Source organism: Neodiprion lecontei, chromosome 7, assembly GCF_021901455.1.
Source record: "Neodiprion lecontei isolate iyNeoLeco1 chromosome 7, iyNeoLeco1.1, whole genome shotgun sequence".
Taxonomy (NCBI): domain Eukaryota; kingdom Metazoa; phylum Arthropoda; class Insecta; order Hymenoptera; family Diprionidae; genus Neodiprion; species Neodiprion lecontei.
Genome location: NC_060266.1, coordinates 22,334,945 through 22,357,111, shown reverse-complemented (window position 1 = coordinate 22,357,111; position 22,167 = coordinate 22,334,945). Strand labels below are relative to the sequence as shown.

The 22,167-nt window shown below is 41.1% G+C and overlaps 1 protein-coding gene across 16 annotated transcripts in view; it reads right to left on the bottom strand.

The window, feature by feature from the left end:
• Positions 1-290: 290 nt before the first annotated feature.
• The window catches only part of LOC107220256, a 192,776-nt gene continuing 170,899 nt past the window's right edge, over positions 291-22,167 (bottom strand). For 2 of the 16 annotated variants that reach the window (XM_046744646.1, XM_046744656.1), the window contains 15 exons: positions 21,321-21,587; positions 20,851-21,207; positions 19,934-20,194; positions 19,582-19,602; positions 19,075-19,095; positions 18,490-18,510; positions 17,909-17,926; positions 17,127-17,270; positions 13,160-13,196; positions 10,817-11,226; positions 9,689-9,820; positions 8,901-9,022; positions 7,132-7,674; positions 5,597-6,402; positions 3,228-3,338 (listed from right to left, as the gene is read on the bottom strand). In XM_046744646.1, coding sequence (XP_046600602.1) covers positions 5,599-6,402; positions 7,132-7,674; positions 8,901-9,022; positions 9,689-9,820; positions 10,817-11,226; positions 13,160-13,196; positions 17,127-17,270; positions 17,909-17,926; positions 18,490-18,510; positions 19,075-19,095; positions 19,582-19,602; positions 19,934-20,194; positions 20,851-21,207; positions 21,321-21,587 — 3,158 coding nt within the window. In that variant the 3' untranslated portion in view covers positions 3,228-3,338; positions 5,597-5,598. Of the gene's footprint in view, positions 3,339-4,259; positions 4,312-5,596; positions 6,403-6,711; positions 6,767-7,131; positions 7,675-8,900; positions 9,023-9,688; positions 9,821-10,816; positions 11,227-13,159; positions 13,197-17,126; positions 17,271-17,908; positions 17,930-18,489; positions 18,511-19,074; positions 19,096-19,581; positions 19,603-19,933; positions 20,195-20,850; positions 21,208-21,320; positions 21,588-22,167 lie in introns of those variants that run through there. The other 14 variants (XM_046744640.1, XM_046744642.1, XM_046744641.1 and 11 more) reach the window with 14 other exon arrangements.

Sequence of the window (22,167 nt, the reverse complement as noted above, 5' to 3'; positions counted from 1 at the left end):
TTATTTATGGACTTACACTTTGCTACGCACGCTTCTCAGTTTCGTTATAGCCTTTTATATTATATGAGGAACGTTTGAATGTGTGCTGGGGTAAGACTTCTGAGCGGGCGCGTAAATGTGACCGACACATCACTCGCAAAAAAAAAAAAAAATTGAAAAAAAAACTATGACAATCGGTAATTATCGTGACAAGAATAAATAAACTAAAGTGGTAAAAATAAAAAAGAACATAACGACTGTATATAATACATATTTATACGTATAACACATGTACAAAAACAAATTATCCATTTTCAAAGCAACCAAGATTGTTTTTTTTTTTTCGTTCTAGATTCCCATTTTTTTTTTCCTTCTAACAATGTTAATAATGACAACAAGCATTCAAATATAAATGCAGCGTATGGCAAGATGAAGGATCCGTCGTTCGGCAAGTATCTGGGCGGATTCAATGAACCTAGATCTTTGAGTCCCCGAAATTACTCACCGAACAAGGCAATCCATTTTTTTTAATAACAAAAATTACATGAGCGTATAATTTTTATAGGCTTAATACATCGTTTATATTCATGATTGTGTGTGTGTGTTTTAGGTGTTTTACAATCTTATTGATATGAGTATTTTTTTTTTTCTTCCTTTAGATTCGGTTTTACAACTAGAGTAGATCAATAACAAGAGACACGTCTGGTAATTTGTTAATTTATTTACTGGCTTAATGACTGGTTTTACAATACGAACAAAAAAAAAAAAAAAAAAATTCACAAAGTCATTTTCCAAAACGAACGAATGAAAATCCAGAAGTAACGCAATCGAGCGAAATATATTCAAGTGAGTCAATTTGCGCAAATGTATAATAATAACAATGGATACCGTCAACTATAAATTTGAAAATTTGTCCGGCGATGAGAAAAACGAATGATTGTTTTTTTTTTTTTTTTTTTATCTACGAAACGTGTTAATTATACGTAGATTATTAAACGATATCGAAAATATATCACGCCGGTCCTTGTAATGGCTGCCTTGATTGCGAGAGCCAGCCCTCTTTAATCGTAATAGCATTTCGTTGTTGAACGCCGCCCCTCGATAGACGACGATGCATTTTCCTTGTTAAACAACACCCTGGCTAAGCCCTCTAACAAGTACGAATAATAGTCACGGTAACGTGATAGAATATCTAATGCGACAACGATTTTTATATTCGTTATTTTTATTTCTCGTTTATTCGGTTTTTTTTTTTTTTTTTGTTTTCTTTCCTTGTTTTTCTTTCTATTCATTTTTGGTATTCTAATTTTTATTTTATACTTTACCCTGTTTACAACCGGCGAATAGATAGAAGAGTACACAGTAAGTATAATAATCGATATAGCGCATATGAGAGCTTTGATAAATAACTAAGATATTCATCGCGTCTGTTATAAGAGAAAATATAATATTTAACGCAGCATACACGCAAGACTCGACATTTCTCATTATCGCAGGTAAAATGAATTCCAATTAATTCAATCGAGTTATACGCCTATATACAGCTAATCCGTAACGTTTTTATTACTCACCTTCGTTTCATGGACGGAAGATCACAACAACAAGAACAACAACGAGAGATTAATAAATATGCCAAAAATATTAAATGGTATTATGAATTTGTTTTTTTCTTTTTTTTCTTCTCTCTCTCTCTCTCTCTCTCTCTCTCTCATCATCTTCCAAATTAATGAGGGGCTCGTTTCGAGGATAAAAATGTGATGGAAGGATTTTTTTTTTTTTTACCCTCTTCCCTCGCCTTATTAAAGAAATTGCGAATCTGCTTCCTATAACAATTAATAACAGGAAATAAAAGCACGGTTTCCGTTCTTATCCTATACACGCAATTTTATAAATTTCATTTTCTCTTTCCTTTCTTCAACTCTCGTATAATATAATGTAATGTTATATTCGTCAAGATATGTCGAGACTTGCCGCAGAGCGCATGCTGTTTGAATTGGCAAAGAGGGGCGGGCGTCACGTGTCAATTTGATATTTTACTTTGCTTGTTTTTTCCTCATTTCTTTTCCATTTTCTCTTGTCTCTTTTTTCACATATAATGTACCTATCAATATGTAATGTAACAATTCTTATATTACATATATGTATATATATATATCGCTGATCGTCTGATTTTCATGCGATATTCATAATTTTACATGACGATTAACCGATATATTATAATTAGGATAATTAATATATTAATGTAACAATGATACATAAACTTTTTTTTTTCTTTTAATTTCTATAATCGTCGTCACATGTGACCTCCGTAGATTTCTTCTTAACCTCGCGACTTAATTTCAATGACAAGTATGATAAGGGGTAGGGGTGGGGGGGGGGGGCAGCAAGGGGATCGATTATTTAATGCTTTTGATATTCGTATCAACGCCTACGTACGTTGCGTAAGTACGTCACGCGTGTAATTATTAATTAAGTCGTTAAAATATCACGAATTCTGTACAATATATAAGTTCTAAATTTAATCGTTCATTATTATTATTATTATTATTATTATTATTTAATATCATTGTTATTTTTTTTTTTTTGTGCACACAATATGTTTATATACACGCGTTTATTATGTATACATGTATAGGGTATGGATAGGCTATTCGCATATTGATGTTATTATTACCATTCTATTTCAAGATATTATAATATTTATAGCCAGTGTTTATCTAACGATATTCTACCAGTTCACCGAGCAAAAGCTGCAGGGTATGATTCACGGGCAGCTCTCATGAGTTTGAAAAACGGGAAAAGGGTTTCTTTTTTTCAAATCAATAAACGATCGTGAAAAGATGATGGAAATTCAGTAAAAACTCTGGCGACCCGATCTTTGTATAATCGTTTTTTTCTTTTCTACGAATTTTTCTTTTTCCAACTGTACTCTTCGCGCGTGCCACGGTATCGGGGTTTTTTTATTATACATAGAGAGAAGGTACGTTAGTTGATCCCATATACATATATATAATATGATACGTGCCTCCATATTGCGCGAATCGAGACATTGACTCGTCACGGTACATAAATAAATATATATGTATGTACAATAGGCATCTTCATACCGGTCTTCGTATTCCTCATTGAAATCCCCATCACTCCCTTGATCCTTGATCCTGAAGACTTCAAAATCGTTACAGAAGCTCCTCGTTGTCCTGATTGTGTAGAGGACCGTACATCGAAGGACGCTGCTGGAGCTGTTGGGGCTGTTTCTGTTTCTGGAGGAGAGCGATGCTGGCAGCTTTGTAGTTTATAGGCCCGTAGGAACGATAGTCTACATCGGCGTAGTCCAAGTCCGAGAACTCCGGTCTGTAGGGCTGGATTTTTCACGAAGATGGAGAAAAAAAAAAAGAGAATAACAGTCATTTGGATTGTCTTGAATTTTCCCCGTAGCACAGAGGCCAATAGTATTTATATAAATCAGGGGTAAATTTTCTCTCGTAGTATATACATCATAGTATCGTAAAAAAAATTATTGCACAAGAGACACACATACGTACATATAGACGCACATAAAGCGTAAAATGGTAAATAAAATAGGCGGCCTAACTCTCGGCAAGGACATTACAGTTAATGATGGCATGACAGCGGACACATTTTACCTGATCAGTGAACACTGTAAGAGAGAGTGTTGAGAAAAATGATGAAATATTAGAAGTATCGATTGTCCAATGGTTCTGCTGATCGTTAAGCGGCGGCAAACTTCAACGGAACAAATGGCGAAGAAAAGCGAAGCTCACACTTGGCTGTTGCCAGTTTATGGACGTTTAATGGACCCGCGGGTTTCCAAACTGAGTATGGACGTGCGACTCGATTGTTTTATGTGTGGGAAACTCGACTGTTAAGTTATTGCTTGTACGTATGGATTCAGTGGGATGAGTGCTGGCGTAGCGTATTACAGGCAATTATGACCAGTGATGGTGCACTTTCTGCAGTAGGTTCATGAGAAACTACTGAATTACGTAACGTACTGTATATTCATACATTATATATGTGCGAAATAACGTGCGGTTAGCCCAAAAGCCTCGGGAACACAACGCAGCTATGCAGCACAACGAGTTAATCCGATTGCTACAAATAGCGAGAATAGTACAATGTCTCGGTTGTATGTTTGTAATAAGAGGTATAACAAATGAATAATACAGTATGACAGTTGGCTAGGATGGATAAAAAGAGAGAGATAGAGATAAAAAAATAAATAAAAAATTACGTAGTAATGATAGGATTTACCTAATTACCGAAGAATTTCTTCTAGAAAATGTAGGTATCGCTCTTTGCCTTCGGGCCCTCCTACGAACAAACAGTGAAACACAATGGTCATTGTTGTGCGTACGATGGTGGCTGCGGGACGGTGGATGGTGTATACCTACATTGTGTCTTATATGCATGAACGGGTATTTGTAGAAGGTATACGAGACACAAAGTGCGCGTAAGCATGTGAGATCGGCATGCCTACGACTTAACAAACTTGTGTGCAGGCCGAGCCCGTATGGCGTAAAATTCTAATAGATGGCCGGACCATTGTACGGGACAATGACAGCGGCTTTGTATCGGGGCTTTTGAGCATAACTCTCCTCTTGGTGTCGTGTTCGCGCGTACGCTACGCCTGCGAGGGATCCGGGTTCGGAAGTGGAACGCGTGATTTCAAACGGCGAGGTCCGAAGGAAGATGGGCGAGAGGGATGAATTTCGGGAATGGAAGAGAACGACGCATAATCGCACGGTGAAAGACCGACTCGACGAGTCTTGGAAAGTGAAGAGACAACTCGAGATAATGAGAGGGTCAAAGACGCGGAAAATCGAGGAACAACCACTGACCTTGAACTTTAGGCATACTTGGAGGTCCCCGAACGCGGCTTCTGGCTAGGACGATAGTGCAGACTGAAGGGCAGCGGGGCCGCCTGAAGAATTGCAGGGTGGGTAACACCACTGAACCATACTACGATTGGAACGCGCGATTCCGTAAGAGAGAGAGGGTATCGTGTAGGTATACCAAGAGTAGTAACGACACAGATTCTAAAATACTCCTTGGAGTTGTGTGCATAGATATAACAGATAAGGCATGGATATAGATTGAGGTACTAGACGTGAATCCGAATTACCAATTGTCGAAGCTCAGATTGGCCATTATTATGAAACGTCAAGTTTTGAAGTATAGATGTACCTAATGGTCAATACTCCGAACGGTCAAAACACCGAATAAGTTGAAGATCCAAAGGGTCAAAACTCCAAACGTTACTAACCTTCGTACATACATGGAGTTGCAACCATTCGAAATTTCGACCATCGGAAATTCTACCCTTCTGAACTCGACGTTTCGGAATCGTTTGCTACGCGGAAATTTGGCCATTCGAACTAGCGAGAGTCAATGTAAAGGTCAGTCGAAATATTGACATTTTGTTATCTTTACTCGCACCCGTATCACCACTTTCATCTATCTCTCTCGGCACGTCGATTTTAGACCAGTGCGCGTTCCAATTTTACAAAGGTTCAGTGATGTTGACGGGGAGCGGAGGGTACCGGGAGTGCAGAGAGGCGGCAAAATGGCCGCAAGCGGATCGCGATGCCGTACCTACCTTCAGACGTCGATCTCCTGACCGACGTCTCGGAACTGGAGTTCAGGGTACTGGGTTGCGGGCGGCGCGGACGGTGACCGAGTCTGGGGTTCCCTGGAGGCGGTCGAGTGCCTCTTGGTCTTGGCGGGCTTGCCATTGGCCTTATTGTTCTTGCTACGCCCGCGAGCGGATGGATTTGGGTGATGATGATCAGCGTACCGAAGACTACTGTTACTATTTGAGTACCTATCAACGACTTCTCGCTCCCTGTGCTCCCGGGGGACTCCCTCGTAGGACGGGTAGTCCAGGGGGCACTCGGTGATAGAGTCCTCGTAGTAATGGGGGTAGGATATCTTGTAGGTACCCTCCCTGCTCCCGCTACCGCTCCGAGGCTCCTGCGATATCTGGTTGAAACCCGTCTCCCGGGAGAAGGTGTAAGGCGACTCGGTCCTTCGGGGGTCCTGTCGCCTTTGCTGTTGCTGCTGCTGCTGCTGTTGCTTCTGCTTACGGTCGTTGCCGTGCTTCCGGTATTTCCGACGCTCGTGCCGGCGTCCCCCTTGCCGTGGTTGGTGGTCGTGCACCAGGTCCATCTCCATGTCCCCGTGGATCAGGGCGCGTGGAAACGAATGACGGTGGTTCAGGTGCACCGAGTTCGTAGTCGTCGTTGTCTGCATGGGACTGGGACTCACTACTGACGAGTGGTGAAGGCTACGCGTTAGTGGAAGGGTTAGTTGGTTCGAGCTGCTGCTGGCCACTGGGTAGCCGTACTGCTGCAGCTCTTGCTCGTGCTGCTGGTAGTGTTCTTGGTAGTTGTATAGGTTGGTGGTCTGGAACAGGCACGGTTAGTTCTTCGAGCGGACATTCAGATTGTTAGTAATAGGTGGGGAGAAACGAGTTACGGTTTGGGGGTAATTCGCTACGTTAGTGTCAGTGTTAGTTATAAAGGGGAGCAGACGTTTCTTTGACAACGACGCGTGAAGGACCGAGACAATTACACGTCTTGTCTTCAAGGAGACAGATGTTGCGGGCAGTCAACAGAGTGCTGGCGAGAGTGATTGGCTTTAGAGCTAAACGGCGAGACTAGCCCGGGCAACTGCTGTTAGTGTGGTGTCTGTGTCCCTTAAACCAAAACTTACTTGCGGCATGGCCGACATGCACGAGGGCGGTCGCTATATAGATGCCCGAGTCCAGCTTGACAGGGAAAACATACGATATCCAATTAGAAGTTGGAGAAGGGCGTATGGCGTGTAGCTGGGAACAACTGGGCCTCGGCGGTCTCCCTTGTCTCGGGATTTTCGAGGGCTCTGGGTGGTGCATTCTGGGTGATCGGGGTACAGTGCGAGCGTCTACGAGTGCGTATTGTTCATGCGATGAGTGTCCTTGAGCTCTCGCCGGTAGCCGCGACGTTCTTACAAGGTCGAACGAGACCAACTTCTCATTGAATTTCCTTCACCGACTGGACAAGGGCAATTTTTCTCTCATAGATTAAGGAACGTCACGACCTTGGCGAGCACGCCGAGGAAATCATGCGAGTGAATTAGCGGCTGGCGACAAACCTTGACGTTCTTAGTTGCCGAGTTTTGTGGAAAAACAGGTGGAGGAACGTTTTGGTAAGTGTGTTGCGAGGGGTCTGTGACACGTCTTGTCCTTGGCGCTGGAACGGGAGGTGCGACGGTTTTCGAATCCTCGTTCGAAACGGTGGCGAAGCCTGTGATATGAGCGTCCGTAATTTCTTCGACGGACCCAGACTTGTGCAGGCAATTCTTCCGAATGGGAACAGCGTAGAGCTGGTAGTTATGATGGGTGTTTTGATGCCGTCTGCACAATCGGAGCGAGTAGAACTGCGCGTGTTTGTGCTTTCTTCGGCGTGGTTTGAGCGAGTTGTACTTTGGCTCGGGCGAGTTGCTCCTCGGCATGTTGTGCGGACTGTAGTGAGGGCCTAAATGACTTCTGGTCGATCCGTATCCGGAACTTCCGCCGCAAATACTCGCCGAACGACTCGGTGGCCGACTTGCCGGCCTCGAGGAAGCCGGCGATGACGTGGTCGAGTGCAATGTGCCATGCAAAGGCGAAGATCGGGCAAACTTAGGAGAAATCAACTAAAACACATCGGGCGCAAAAGAGCATGCGCGCTAAGGTTATCGGGCGTAGTGAAGCTGCGACCTTGGCACTGATTAAAGCCGTCTTCGAGGATCATAGCTGAGGATTCAGCGTTATCTCAATCCCCGAAGAAGGTCTTTATGTCAGACCATCACATCGAACGACGATCGAGGTTTTTGCTACACGACGACAATTACAAGCATTCCGGGAACATCGCATACTCACCAGATTCTGATCACTGGGTTAAGCGAAGCTACGTGTCAGTCGCGATGCGCTCCGGCTTTCGGTTGGGATTGGGAAAAAAATTATCTCATTCTTTGATCTCCTCGTATTGGGACTCGGAGGATTTTCATCCCGGTAGGAAGCAATCGGCGGAATTCACGGCGGCGGAAGAGCCCGTTGGAAGGGTAGGATATTAACATTAACGGGCTATGGTGCGCGGTCTTATACGGATGGTGAGCGACCCTCGCTCCACCAATCTCGCAGTCCTTGTAATACGATTATTCCGCGCTTGCCGGCTCCCGGAATCGGAGACTGTCGAATGTCTGAAGGTGGTTGAAGCGGTGAACTGGGCGAGGGCATTTCCATCTCTGCGTTTCCTTCCATATCACGTCTCTCAAATTGATTCGGGTCGCGAGGTAGATAATTGTAATATATCTAGCGTTAATAGCACTGGATTCTATTATCACTGCCGACGGAGTTAAATTGAGTCATTAGGACTTGAGCGACGGTTCCTCGGCTCCGACGAATCGGAGATCATTTGAAGAAATTATTCTCACCAACCGCTTTCCACATCGCGACGCTGTTAAGTGGCTCATAATTATTTCCGCGTCATTTCCCATACGTAGTAAATCTCCGATACGAAATTTCCCGTCAAAGCTCATCCTCGATAAACATTGGATGACTGATTCTTTGCGGATTACGCCTTAGAGGATTTCATCTATCTTTAACTTTTTTACGAAGTATCGCGTGATGAGGAATTCGACGCTTAAAAAAAAGCACAACGAATTAACGAACTCCCAGTGAAAAGCCGGTGGTTTCACGACTGACACTTGGCTGGCTGACTGGCTGGCTGTTTCAAGCGTAACAATTAAAGCTCCCGAAACGGCACGAATGACACGTACGTCGCGTCGGATAATTGCCGCTCGGTAAATAGACGAGGCACGATAAATGAACTTGAGTGACATTTACTGTGAACGATCGGTAGACGTTAAAGAGGACAAACCTTGTTCGGAGGTGTCTGTATTCCGTGGAAGGGTAGGTTCTCGTAAAAGGTCTTCATTTCCGGATCCGGCAGACCCTCCGAGACGCTGCCGACGTGGTTATTATTCGCTGCTTGAGTTGGATCTGTAATTATGAAAGAAAGACAAGGTCTCATCATTCGGAAAATCATTGCGATATTGGGGATACAGAGGAGATCAATGAAAAACAAACAACAAAGAAAATCATTTTTGAAATAATTGTGCTAAAGTAAAGTTCTTTATTTCTTCGTATCATCGGTGTTGAAATTTCTGAACACTTGTGCGTATAACAAAAAAGAAGAAGTGAAAAAAAATAGATAAGTAAATTATAAATGGGATGAAGATTTGACGACGCTATTTGTGATGCGGTGGTGTTCGGCGAATCGATCGAAAGCTAGCATTCGAAGCTTTCGGTAAGCCTTGGTGCTGCATGCCGCAATGACAGCGTGGTGTTTATCGATCAGCACGACTAACAATCTGACATTCGCATATTTATTTATATATATATGATATATATAGTGTTATCAATTCGTATAAACCGTGTGAACCTAACATGACAGGGGAGCAGCAACGCCCGAGGTGCACGAAAGGGACTCGAAGATAACGAACTCAAGCTTCTTCGTCTTCGTCCCTTCGGTGTTCCACGACGTGCGCCGAGGCGTAGCATCACGCGTGTTGTCTATGAGTCTACGACCTATGGAGGGCCTTATGTGTGTAAGGTTGTGTCGTAAAAAAAGTGTGCATATATAAACATGATAAGCGGGTACTTTACCTGCTCCAGGCTTCTTACGCTTGCGAGATACGCTGGCCTCGTAATTCGGGCATGTCGTTCCCGACAACGACGTCACCGCCACCTCGCACGAGACCCGTTGACGTGGTGGTACTATTCTCTTGTAAGTCACGGCTAAAGGAAACACATAACACGAATACTGTCACAACACGTAAAGCTCTCACCATGCGCATTCCGCTGCTAGCTTTGCCCACTCCGCTACGAGACCTTATTCCTTTATACACGCTACAACAAATTCTTATCCGTCCTTTTTCACCGCTTGTCGCTCATGCCCACAGTGGCGTGAATTCTCACCGTCCTGGTGCGGAATTGTTCTTTTTCTTTCCGGTACATGATTGATCTCACGTTTTGTGATATTTCAACTACAAAAGCTCTTTTGAAATAGTTCTTTGTACGTATTTTCTAGACCGTTTAACGTTAATATGAAATTTCTTCAGTATCGGTGAATCAGTCTGTGATGACAAATTTTAATCTGCTGTTTTATAAAACACTATATACGTGATCTTGTGCGCCTTCGTATTGATGTCAAGAACTTCGCAAAGCTTTAAACGAACTCTCATGGTTCTAACTGACTAGACTTCAATCGATGCGAACTTGTCACTAACGAGGAACACCAGTTTTGCGTCCATCTCGAATCCACAGCAACTCATGTATGTTGTAGAACATTGAAAACCAAAGGCTCGGTATTTTTTTTTTTTTGTATGGGTAGAAAAACGGTTTGAAGGATTGAAAACGACCCTCAAAAATGGGCAATCAACGCGGTGATTTCTTCATGCTCTTGATACATGTGAACGAACCCAACGCTGAAATGTTTCTATCGATACATGAAACATTTTACCGTTGGTTTCCTTCAAATTTATACAACAAGCACTTCCATTAAAAACTGAGAAACCAGTTCATTGGGTCTCCATCTTCGGGAGTCATTTTCACCCCTTTAAACCGTTTTTCCGTGTCGTTCAGTTTTCAATGTTCTACAACATACACAAGTTGCAAAGATATCGGTCGGGGATACCCCGAACTCGTGTACCTTGAGAGTGTATGGTCAAGTACATCAGGCCCAATCAGGACTACTGAATATCGTCCGAAGAAGAAAACAACAACCAAGCTCACCTGTCTTGTCTCTGGAGATTCCCGGAAAGGTATCGGAGTCTTTAAACTGAGCTCCAAACATGGCTCGAATCCTGTTCGCCCTGGCAAGCATGCCGTCTTCGTGGACATTCGACATGCTGAGGGCTCTTCGTGTGTCTTTCGATCGCCTGTAGGCGCGGACCGGCGTTCTCGCGACGGTGTGAACGGCCTCGTGAAGGACGGATCTCCCTTCGGAGTCGCTCTCTAGGCACGAAGAAACGGGGCGAGAACCAGCCACCCGGGACTGCAGGTCCAGCCGAGTGCTCAGCCCGGAACGGAGGCTGTGCGAACGATTAATGTGCACGAGAACGCCGGGCTTTAGAGGCCATCTAGGTGCTGGCGTTGGGTGTGAAGCTGTCGCTGCTGCCTGGCTGGGCGCTCCTCTGTCAGGGCTGTCAGGGCACGTCAGGGTGTTACACGGGATTCACAGAGGCTCAGGATCCGGGAACGGGGACCAGGAGTCGCGGGACCAACGTCGAGAGTCTCAGGCCTGATGTATAATTCGCCTCATATTTCAGAACGGACGTCGTTCCCTGGTGGGATTTGATTCGGCCAATCATCGAGAAAGCAGCAACACCACCACCACCACCACAGACGTGTCCGGGTTTTTCTCTTCTCTTCTCGTCTGGTCAGTGGGTTTAGAAGAAAGCCAATCGCTGACCAATGCCTTCAATCGAATTGGTTGGTCCCGCGATTTTCATCCCGTTTGTTTGTGGTCAGGTCTCTCTGTTTGCTTTTAGTTCTTTTACTTGGGATAGGGACAAAAGGAGATCTACTACAAGGATACAAAGAGAAAATTGGAACGGGACACTCTACGTGGGACATGGATGGGTCCAAGTCGTTTCATTTCATGGTTCACGGATCAAGAACATCTCCGCTCTAATCCGGCGTCCAACATCGAATCTACAAGGAAACACGGGCAACCGGCGGCTGCTGCGCCAGATTTTTTCACTTTTTTCGTGCGGTTTCTCCTACTTCCATTTATATTAGCTTTCGTTTTCTGATTTCAGAACAATCTTAATTAACAAAATTCTTGCCTTGATCACCACCAATGATTACGGGGTGCTGTGACGGGAATTTTGAACATTTCAATGTAACGAGCTTGGCAGAGGGGGGAAGGAATTTTGTCATCAGGATTGCGTCTGGGTTTATTATAATACGGGGCACATAGCGTAATGGCAATAAATTTAGTCGAAGAAGATTAGGAAATACCGCTTACCTTCCGCAACCAACTAAAGTTGAAAACCCCAAGGTGTAAGGTGAGTAAGTCGTTCAGGGACTAGAAAACTGATGTTGTTGCGAAAGAATTGCTCAACTGATTCAAATCGGAATCATTCTCACACCGTGGATGCGCGAAGTGAGCGATTCAAAGAGAATTCACGATCCTGAACGATTTACTGACACGGTCTAGATAAGTTAACAGATTTTGTAAGAGTACTCATGCGTGCTTGACATTTATTACACTATAAATATATAGACGTTCACATATACAGCCGGTACACAAGGTGATCAGGTTAAAAATATCGACGCAGCTTCATGCAAGTTTGACAAGAATTAAGCATAGTTGGATAGGTCAAGTTCACAGTCGACAGCCTGGACAGACGATGTGGAAAATTCATGATTTGACATAAAGATCCTAAGAACCGCCCATTTCGATGCTTGAAAGAAAAAACGAAATCGTCGAGATTCGAAGAAAGTTTTTTCGCTTCCATTCTCAAAGCTCTGAATCAATCCAAGCACTGTTTCAAAGATAATTGCGGATTGTTAAACCGCTTTCGAGGACAGGATTCAAGTTTTCGTTTCAAGGTGCTTTCCGATTGATATATTCAATATTGAGTAGATCGGGTCTGGTGAGCTTGAAAATTCGCATAACTTTCAAGATCATCGTTCGGTGGTTCTAAGTCCCCTCAACAATTCAAAATCACGGATCATGCACAACGGAGAAACGCAGAACTTGTAGGCGGGGACACACTCCGTCTGTCTGAACAATAAACAGCGAGCAAATTTAAGTCCGCATTGTTTTTTAGGAACAAGAATCGGTAAATTTTTACCGGATTCTTGGTTTTGATTATTCCTTGTTTTGACAAATGCCTAGGGAAGAAGCTACTTATAAGCGAAAGGGAGGAAAGTTAATGGCGAGATAAAAGTAACTTGTTGCGGAAAAAAAAAGATATCCATCAAGAGTCTACGTGTACAATTTTGGCTATCGAACAAGAGTTATATGAATGGTTTTAGTAATTATATACGAGGAGCGAAAATCATAAACACGTGGAATTGTAATTCAAGTTATATAATAGGTAAGATTTATATTACAGGTATACTTACTGATCGCGTTCCTCCATCTCGACGACCCGGTTATTGTCTGTATTTTGTTTAGTAAGTCCAAATCAAAAAGCGAAACAGAAACAAATAAGTTCGTGTTAGTGATGTTTGCTAATTCCGCATCGTTATGCTGCAACGTTAAAAGTCACGGAGTCACGTGACGCGTACTCCTCTAAGCCCGGCTTTTCAAAAGCTCAAAAAGTGAATTTAAAAGTTTCACGACGTCTTCAAAACTCTGCAGACGTATAGAAGTTTCAAACAGAGTAGAAGCGAAGGAAAACATCCACCGAGGTTCAGACTCTCCGTACTTTTAATGTTGAAGCAAAAATGCACGGTCACATGCTCAATATCTTGAGTATATATATATATAATATATTTATGTATATATCTACACGTTACGGAAAACAGAAGAAAACCAATGATATTGACGTAACAACGATTTCATTTATCTGCGGTTTTCTCTCTGTCTTCTAATTCCCATCTCTCGTTTTCGTTGTTTTCCTTTCGAACATTTTCGATCAAGTATTGCAGGTGACATTATACATTAAAAAAAAAACTCAACATACTTGATAGCTTAAGGTGCAAAAACTCCCGTCAGAGGAAAGAAAAACAGAAATTACAAAATGCCTGCGTTTCGGAGTTTGGATGAAAAATTCAAACACAACAATTTACAATATATAATCCTATTCTCGTTTCTAATTTCATCACTCATCCCAATTCAATATCTCCTTTTGTTCAAAATTACTTGAATAACACAATATAACGATCAATTTTCGAAACGCATGTATATATATATATATATATGAATATAACAAAGTCAGGCAGCATGCAGATTAAGCCCGGCAAAATCCGTCACGCTGTGGAAACACGGTATATAAATATATTTGAAACAGAAGGAGAGAGAAGAGAGAAAGAAAAATCAAATTGGTCATATTTCGTATGCCGTTATATTTTGTGCAATATAAATTTTACCAAATTTTTCATTTCACGGTTACAAAATATGCTAAAACAAAAAAAAAAAGAAGAAGAAGAAAATATAGGAAGCTAAAGGAACGGAAATAAATGAGCAGAAATAACATGTAGAGCTGTATACTTTGTCACAGCAAATTATGTGGTAACTTTTCCCTTCTTTCCGTCTCTTCCTGTGTTTTTTCTTCCTTTTTTTCAGTTTTTTTTTTTTTGTGAATTTATTCTCTCTCTCTCGTTTCGTTCTTGCACTTCCCCACTTTAAAAGTGGAATATACACATCTTCTGCGGCCTGAGAATAGGAATGACGAAGAAAAGGGGGGGGGGGAAAAATAAGTTGAAAGCAGGGGTGAAGGAAAAAAAGAAAAGAATGTGGAAACGAAAAGAAAGGAACGATTTGGTGAAAAGCGGACGGTTCCTTATTTTTCCTACATTTTCGTCCTCCTTTTGCACCGCGAGTATGTATTTCGCGGTATATATGATATATATGTATATATATATGCGAATATACTCGAGTACGAAGGGGATTCCCAGGCGGTGGGGAAAGCTTTTATATCTGCCTCGTATATTCACGCCTGATTACCCCCAAGCAACTGCTTTATAGCGAGGGGCACCTATCGGATTAGCATACCCAAGGCATTAGTCTGACGTTAAACACCAGTCATATGCTATGGTTTGCGATCATTCGCTGGTCGCATACAAATCTTACAATTAGCGTCATTGCGACTCGAATCACAATGAGCTCGGTGAAATATATCTCTGGTTGAAACCGTCGGACTCCTCGCCGATTTATCGCCAGCCCTTCCCGTGATTTATCATCGAGCCTAGTTATCCGCGATCCTAGATCACGCGCTATCGTTTACCCATATCTATACTCATTTACGAACTACCCTCGCGACGATCTGATTTCGTCTTTCATCGAAGCTAACAACCCACGAAAATATCCTTTCGAGGCGAATTTATGGATTAATGGAACTGACGGTATGAATGGAAGGTTGGGAAATCTTAAAAAAAAACTCCATCGATAATTCGCAAACTTTTTCGATTTTTGATACCTGCACGAGTTTAACAACGTATTTGTTAGGCGATGAAAGTTTGTCTCTGCGGTAAATTTGAATGATACGAGGAAAGATATGAATGATTTGGAGTGAGGTTTTTTAATTCGAACATTTTACCCTTGAACGACAACGGGGGTTGAGAAAATTACGGTGTCGTCTTTCGTTTAATAATTTTTTACCAATGTTTTGGAACGCAAGAAAAAATTTTTTGACCCACGTGATTCTTCATTAAATAACGAAGAAATTGAGACGCCGTAGAACCCTTAACGATCTTATGTACTCGAGAGATGAAATTTACAACATTGGGGAGTTTTATTCACCCCCCCCCCCCCCCGCCGTTACCGAAATAGGTAAAAAAAATAACGTTATCGTTCTAGGGTTGAAAATTCTTAAATTCTGATGTTCTCGATTCTTTCTTGCCCTACCGAGCATGTTCATGTATGAAATCATGTAATTTTTTACATAAATTATTTTGCAAATTCGATACAACATATAAGAAATCACACAATAAATTACAAAAACACAAATCATCAGATATACCAGATCAAAAATCATAGAATCAAATATACAGTGAACTGTATGAATTTCGATCTAGTATATCTGATGATTCCTGTTTTTGTAATTTATTATATGATTTCTTATATATGTTTTTTTTTATGGAATTTACAGGGTGAATCATGTAATAAATTACACGCCGAATCCTTTCAAAACATTTTATGATTTAACACATGATCATCTCCAACAGAGTGATGCTGGGAAATTTTTTGATACGGTTTTTTTTCGTTTCCTAACATTTGATTAAGACTCTGGACGTACACATTCGGTAAAAGAAAGACTATTCAGAGAAGAATCGAATGCAGTATCGAGAGAGAAAAAAAATCCTTACATTCCCGCTTTTCGGTGAGATTTAATTTTCAATTTTGAAAATGGATTCCGGAGAGAGTAAAGAAAGAAAGAAAACAAAAAAAAAAAAATGCTGAAAACACGCCCGGTGAAAAACAGTCGGAACTGCACGTTTCGGGAAATTGGGGCTGCTGCATATCGGGTAAAGTAATTTGAAAACTGTAGCTTTCCCTTTTCCGCTTCCGCCTCGCGCTCCACGCTTGTCGTCATCCTTCTTTCTCTCTCTCTCTCTCTCTCTTCCTCTCGGTTTCTGCATCCCGAGTGTTTTTCGATTCCCGGTAAGTAATATCTGACAGGATGACAAATTGACTGCCTTGTCGGAGCCGGCGATATTGCTCTGTGTCACACTGTGAGCACTGCTATACCTACCTGAAGGCATAAGGCACAGTGCCTTTCCCTTCGGGGCTTTTTTCACTAAAATTATTAGCATCCCGCCCGAACATTGAGAAAAATCTACACGCTGCTAGTAGGAGGAGGAAGGAACTCGCGAAACGCGAGAAGACATGCTGGAAGATGGAGAAGAGAAGAAAAAAAAAAAAAAACAACAAAAACGGCTCGCAACGGGTGTGAAGTTTAAAAAAATATACGAGACAAAATCTGCGACGCTGTTGTGCAATTTTTTAAATCGTATTAATACCGTGTTTCTCACTCCTGTGTGACGTCTGCCCTAAACTACGTTGCATTCACCGAATTTCTTCTTCGTTTGAATATACCAAAGATTTTAAGGAACGGAATTTTTTTTTATTCTTTCTTTATTTTATCGGTCTGAATTATGCTCGATTCATTTTACATTGAACAGAGATTTATAGCTCGAGAAAATGAATGTTTTTTTCAGCTGCTTCGATGTCAGTGATCATTTTATGCGCATAAAGTAGAAAGGCGACAAAATTTTTTGCACAATACCCAGTGAAGGGGGAATTCGGTATCGCGATTTCAAAGGCATGCAAATAACGCGACTTCGAACAGCTTGTAAGCTAATTTTTTTTTTCTATTTTTGTGTTTCATGAATTTCAAATGCGTAATTATTTGAATTTTGTACTCACGCTTTGCTTGGTTCCGCTTGCGTCGACAAATTAGGTAGATTACTATCCAGATGATTATGATAGCCAGAATGATGACAACGGCGACGATTATTATGATCAGAACAAGATCGAATTTGTTCCACCACGGTACTTGTACTGTTTCACCTGTAGAATTTTTAAAAAATTAATTGAAAGGCTTGTGGTCGGCTAAAGAATTATATTATGAAAGAAAGGAAACAAATTATTCATGGTAATCGGATTGATTTCCTGCAACGTTTCTCTCGCGATTTATTTTTGTTGCGCCATTTCGGAATTTAAATTCGCGAGTTAAGGAATTCGTTGACAGACTGTTACAGGTCCGAAATTACGCCGGATGCTTGCTTGCTTGTTTTTGCATGCTCGCTGTTTATTTAAGCTGTATCAATAATTGTAACAGGCTAATGGATAGTCAAATTATAAACAATTAATCATTCGTGACGCCAGTCTGTGTGTTTTGTATATTACGTTTTATCTCGGTCAGCGTATTTATATATTACTGTACGCTTGTGTGTGAAATAATTATTGTTCGATATAACGAGACTAATAATTGCTCGGTGTAAAACGACGCGGAAAATGGGCCGAGCCAATTTAGTGCTGGATAATTAACGACGCTGATAATCAGTTATTAAAACGAGACAGGGGTGAAAAATATGGAAAAAGTGTCGAAAGCAAATTCATGCCGTTGAAATATTTTCCACGTAATTATTGATTCAATCGCGTCATCGGAATATACAAAAATAATTTCTGTCGTTTTTTTAACTTACTATGGCCTCCATCGCGGGCTGCTGAAACATGGAAGGGTTGTAAGAAATGTCTCGAGACGATTCAGATAATAATTAAGAATTTGAAGGATTTGGGAAAAAAAGAAATTGGCTAATCAAGGATCTATGAGGCGTAAGGATCAAGTTTTTTAAAACGAAAATGCGGCGTAATGAATAAAATCGGAAATCAATACACTGTAAGTTAAACTTCATGAAGCGATTCTCTTCTGAGAAAGAAAATGAAATTGAAAATTCAGTGATGTAACCGTTTAAAAATTACCGATGATCTCTTACTCTGATTCCTTTAATCAAATTCTACTCGCGCGAATTCAAGCAAAGCTTTTGAATCTTCAGTTGATCGATTTCGCTTATTTTAAGATTCTTCTCGGCCCAGATTGTACAACAAATGAATCATCAAACTCCAATGGAATTAAGAAAAAATTAATACCATGAATTATATTTGTTAATAAATTGTAATTTTTTTATTTTTGGTGCTTTTCCAAAGCTGAATCGCAGAAGTTTTATGTGATCAAATAAGTGTTAAAATATTTTCACTTAAATTTGATACTTTGCTTCAAACTTACTGTGACTTCCATCGCGGGCTGCTGAAACACGGGAGGATTGTAAGAAATGTCTCAAGATATTTCAGTAATAATGATTAAGAATTTAAGGCATTTAGGAAGGAAAGAAATCGGATGATCAAGGATATGTCAGGCATGATGATCACACTTTTGAAACTCAAAAACGCGGTCTAATGAGTCAGACTTAAAATCGATTCACTGTGAGTTCAACGTCACGAATAGCAATTCATTTCTGAGATTGAAAAAAAAAAATCGAAAATTCCTTAATTTTACCTTCTAAGAATTATTCACGATCTCTTTTTTTCATTCTTGTAATTTTAATTCTACCCGACTGAATTCAAGCAAAGCTTTTGAACCTTCATTTAATCAATTTCGTTTGTTCGAAGACTCTTAGTAGATCAGGATATACCTTTACACCAAATGAATCCTCAACTTCGAGTATTATTATTAAAAAAATTAAGTCAATGGATAAACCGGTCGAAAAATTATCATTATTGTTTCTTTTCCAAAGCTGAATCACAGGATTTTAATCTATCGATATGCGTAACAATTTTGTGTCTAAAGTTTTTAACCCTTCGTCAAACTTACTGTGACTTCCATTGCGGGCTGCTGAAACATGGAAGGGTTGTAAAAAATGTCTCCAAACGGTTCACGTCGTGATTGAGAATTTAAAGCATTTGGGAAGAAGATAAATCAGGTGATCAAGATCTACCAGGTGTAATGATAATAATTGAAACTAAAAAACGAGATCTAACGAACAGAACCCAAGATCAATGTACAGTGAGACAAATTTTATGAGGCAATTCTCTTCTGAAAATGGAAAATAAGGAAAATCCCGTAATGTAACCACTTCAGAATTATTGATAATCTCTTCGGCTGATTTTTGTGATTAAATTCAAGAATCTTGCTAAAACTGTTCACTAAATGTATGGTATCATCAATCTCCAGTAGAATTATTAGAAAGGTGAAATCATGAATCAAAACCTAGCCAAAAGGTTAAATTTTTTTGCTCGAAGCCGAATGAAAGAAGTTTGAATCGATCGATATGCGTAAACAATGTTTTCACTAAGATTTGACACTTTTCGTCAAACTTACTCTGGCTTCCATTGCGGGCTGCTGAAACATGGAAGGGTTGTAAGAAATGTCTCGAGACGATTAGAGTCATGATTGAAAATTTGAAGCATTATTACGAAAGAAAAGAAATCGCGTTGTTTATGACCAAATGAATCCTGAACCTCCGTTTAAACTGTTAAAAATATTAAACGATGAATGAAAGCTATCTTTTTCTTTTCAAAATTACGCATCGACTCCTTCGGCTATTTTTTTTACAGGAATTGAAATACGTTCCCAAAGCTATTTAAGCCGAAAGAGAACCTTCCTAGACTTTGTTGATGTCCTAAGAAAAAAAAGAAGATACTGGGCATGCTTCCAACACCGCGGAACTTACTTTGGACGTTGATGTGCGTGACGATTTTTTGCAATCCATGCCGGTTCGAAGCCTCGCATATGTAGTTGCCGGTGTTTCGTTCAGACAAGCCGTGGGAGAATGAGAGTACATTGTTTTCACTTATCGTGTCGTTGGATCCCTCCCTGTACCACCTAAAAGACGGCTCAGGGTGGGCAATGGCGAAGCAAGTAACCGCCTCCGGAGTCTGGTTGAAAGAAACATTGACGGCCTTTTGCGAAACGTTGATGTTCTCCGGGGGAACTGAAACGTAAAGGATGTTTGGTTCCCATTCGCCATTGGAATAAGATCAAAACATTCTTGAGTGATCAAATAAGGCCGCTATGAGTAAGCGATGATTTGCTTTGCGGGGAGCCACCCTCCCGCTGGTATTCCATGTAAAGGGGATCGATCTTCTCGTTCCTTTTGTCTTCGATTCGCGGTTTCGTTTCAAGCGTGGTATGCGTCCGGATTATCGATAGTAGGGAACAAAAAGAACGACCGAACAAAGCTTCGAATGCTACAGCGACTGATGTCGATCAACGTGAATATACGGTCGAAGTAAAAACCTCGTCAATTCAATGATGCGAAATAGCTCGGTATCTCGATGATCTCACGCGAAAAGTACCTATCCGAGATGTACCTCACCGATTTTCTTTCATCCGTGATATGTTGTAATTCATGAAAAACCGTCAGTCGCACATTAATTTTCACGTGCCCATTTGGCCGTTGAAGGGGTTAAAACTACCCTCGGAAATCGATTTCTTAGAATTTCTGTACAACGAGATAAAATTTTTGGAGAACCAAAGTTGATAACGTTTTTGAAAGAGGTGTTTCACACGATTGGGTGAATACTATTTTTGCTTCTTGTCAGAGATGGTACCGAAGTATTAAAAAATGGAAGGCATATCCGTGCTTACATTCAACGTGGAAATGGGTCGTGCTCTTGACGCCGGGTCCGATGGTGTTCGGAGTGCTTTCGCAAGTGAATTTCCCATTGTCATCGAACCGGTCGAGCTTACCACTCGGCCACCAGGAAAGGTTCCAAATGAGCTCCGATTGAATGCTCTGAAAGTCGTTGGTCTTCGGGTCAGGATCGTGATAGGTGTTTTTCACAAAGTACTGTTTGTTGTCGGTGAAGTTCATCGGGACGTCGTCCTTGCTCCAGGATATATTGCACAGAGGAACGCACTCGACCGAACAGTATATGCTGGCTTTCTGGGTGTCATAAACGACCCCCGTATAAGGGGGTAGCTTTCTCACAAAGGCGGGGGGTGCTGGAATGAAAGGGAATGCGAATCAACAAGGGAATAATCGCGACTCAACGACGGTGGTTCGTGAAACTCGAGATAACCACCGATGTTTAATTAACAAATTGGTATTTACTCACCGAAAACTTGGACGAAAACCGTCGCCGGGTCTCCGTCTCCTGCCTCGTTGTATGCCCAACAAGTGAAGTTCGCCTGGGTCTCGAGGTCAGCCGATTTTATATCCAAGACCGATTTGTTCTCGTCGGAGAGACGGTGCTGTCCCCGCATCCATTTGTAACCCGTTACTTCTGGCCGACCCGTGTCCACCACTGAACACGTTAGCTTCAGCCGATCCCTTTTCACCACTTCCTTTGGCTCGTACGATATCGAAGCTGGACCCGGTTTGTCTAATCGTAAGGAGGAGAGAATTTTTTGAAAAGGAATTTTTGTCAGTATAGTGACTTCGTGAATACCTGAACTATCATCGACAGAAATTATAATCAGGAGGTCATATTTCTGAAATTTCAATCGCTGCTCACTGCTTATTTATAATTTTTTTTTTTCCAACGAAATACTTTAACATCAAATTCCACAATTCTTTAAATGAATAAGACGCTTGAATGTGGTTTAAAATTCGATTCATCGCAAAATTCACTTGGGATGCATTGGAAAAATATTTGTTTCGGATCAAATTTTCAACGTCAAGTCAAGTTAATGATCAAATTTTCCATGTTCCAAACAACACTATTTGTGAAATTTCTAGAAAGCTCAATTACTGAAGCTTTGATATGTAAAATTTCGGTAAGTCCAGGATTTTTATCAGGATTAAGTTCGTAACTCTATCAATATAAAAATTATCCACTCAAAAGAAATATTCTTAATTCTCACCGAAAGACTGTTTGAATTTCATTCAACGATAATGAGAAAAAATTTAGCTCCTTCAAAATCAATCTAAAATCACAAGATGGTACTGATTTTTCAATCAAC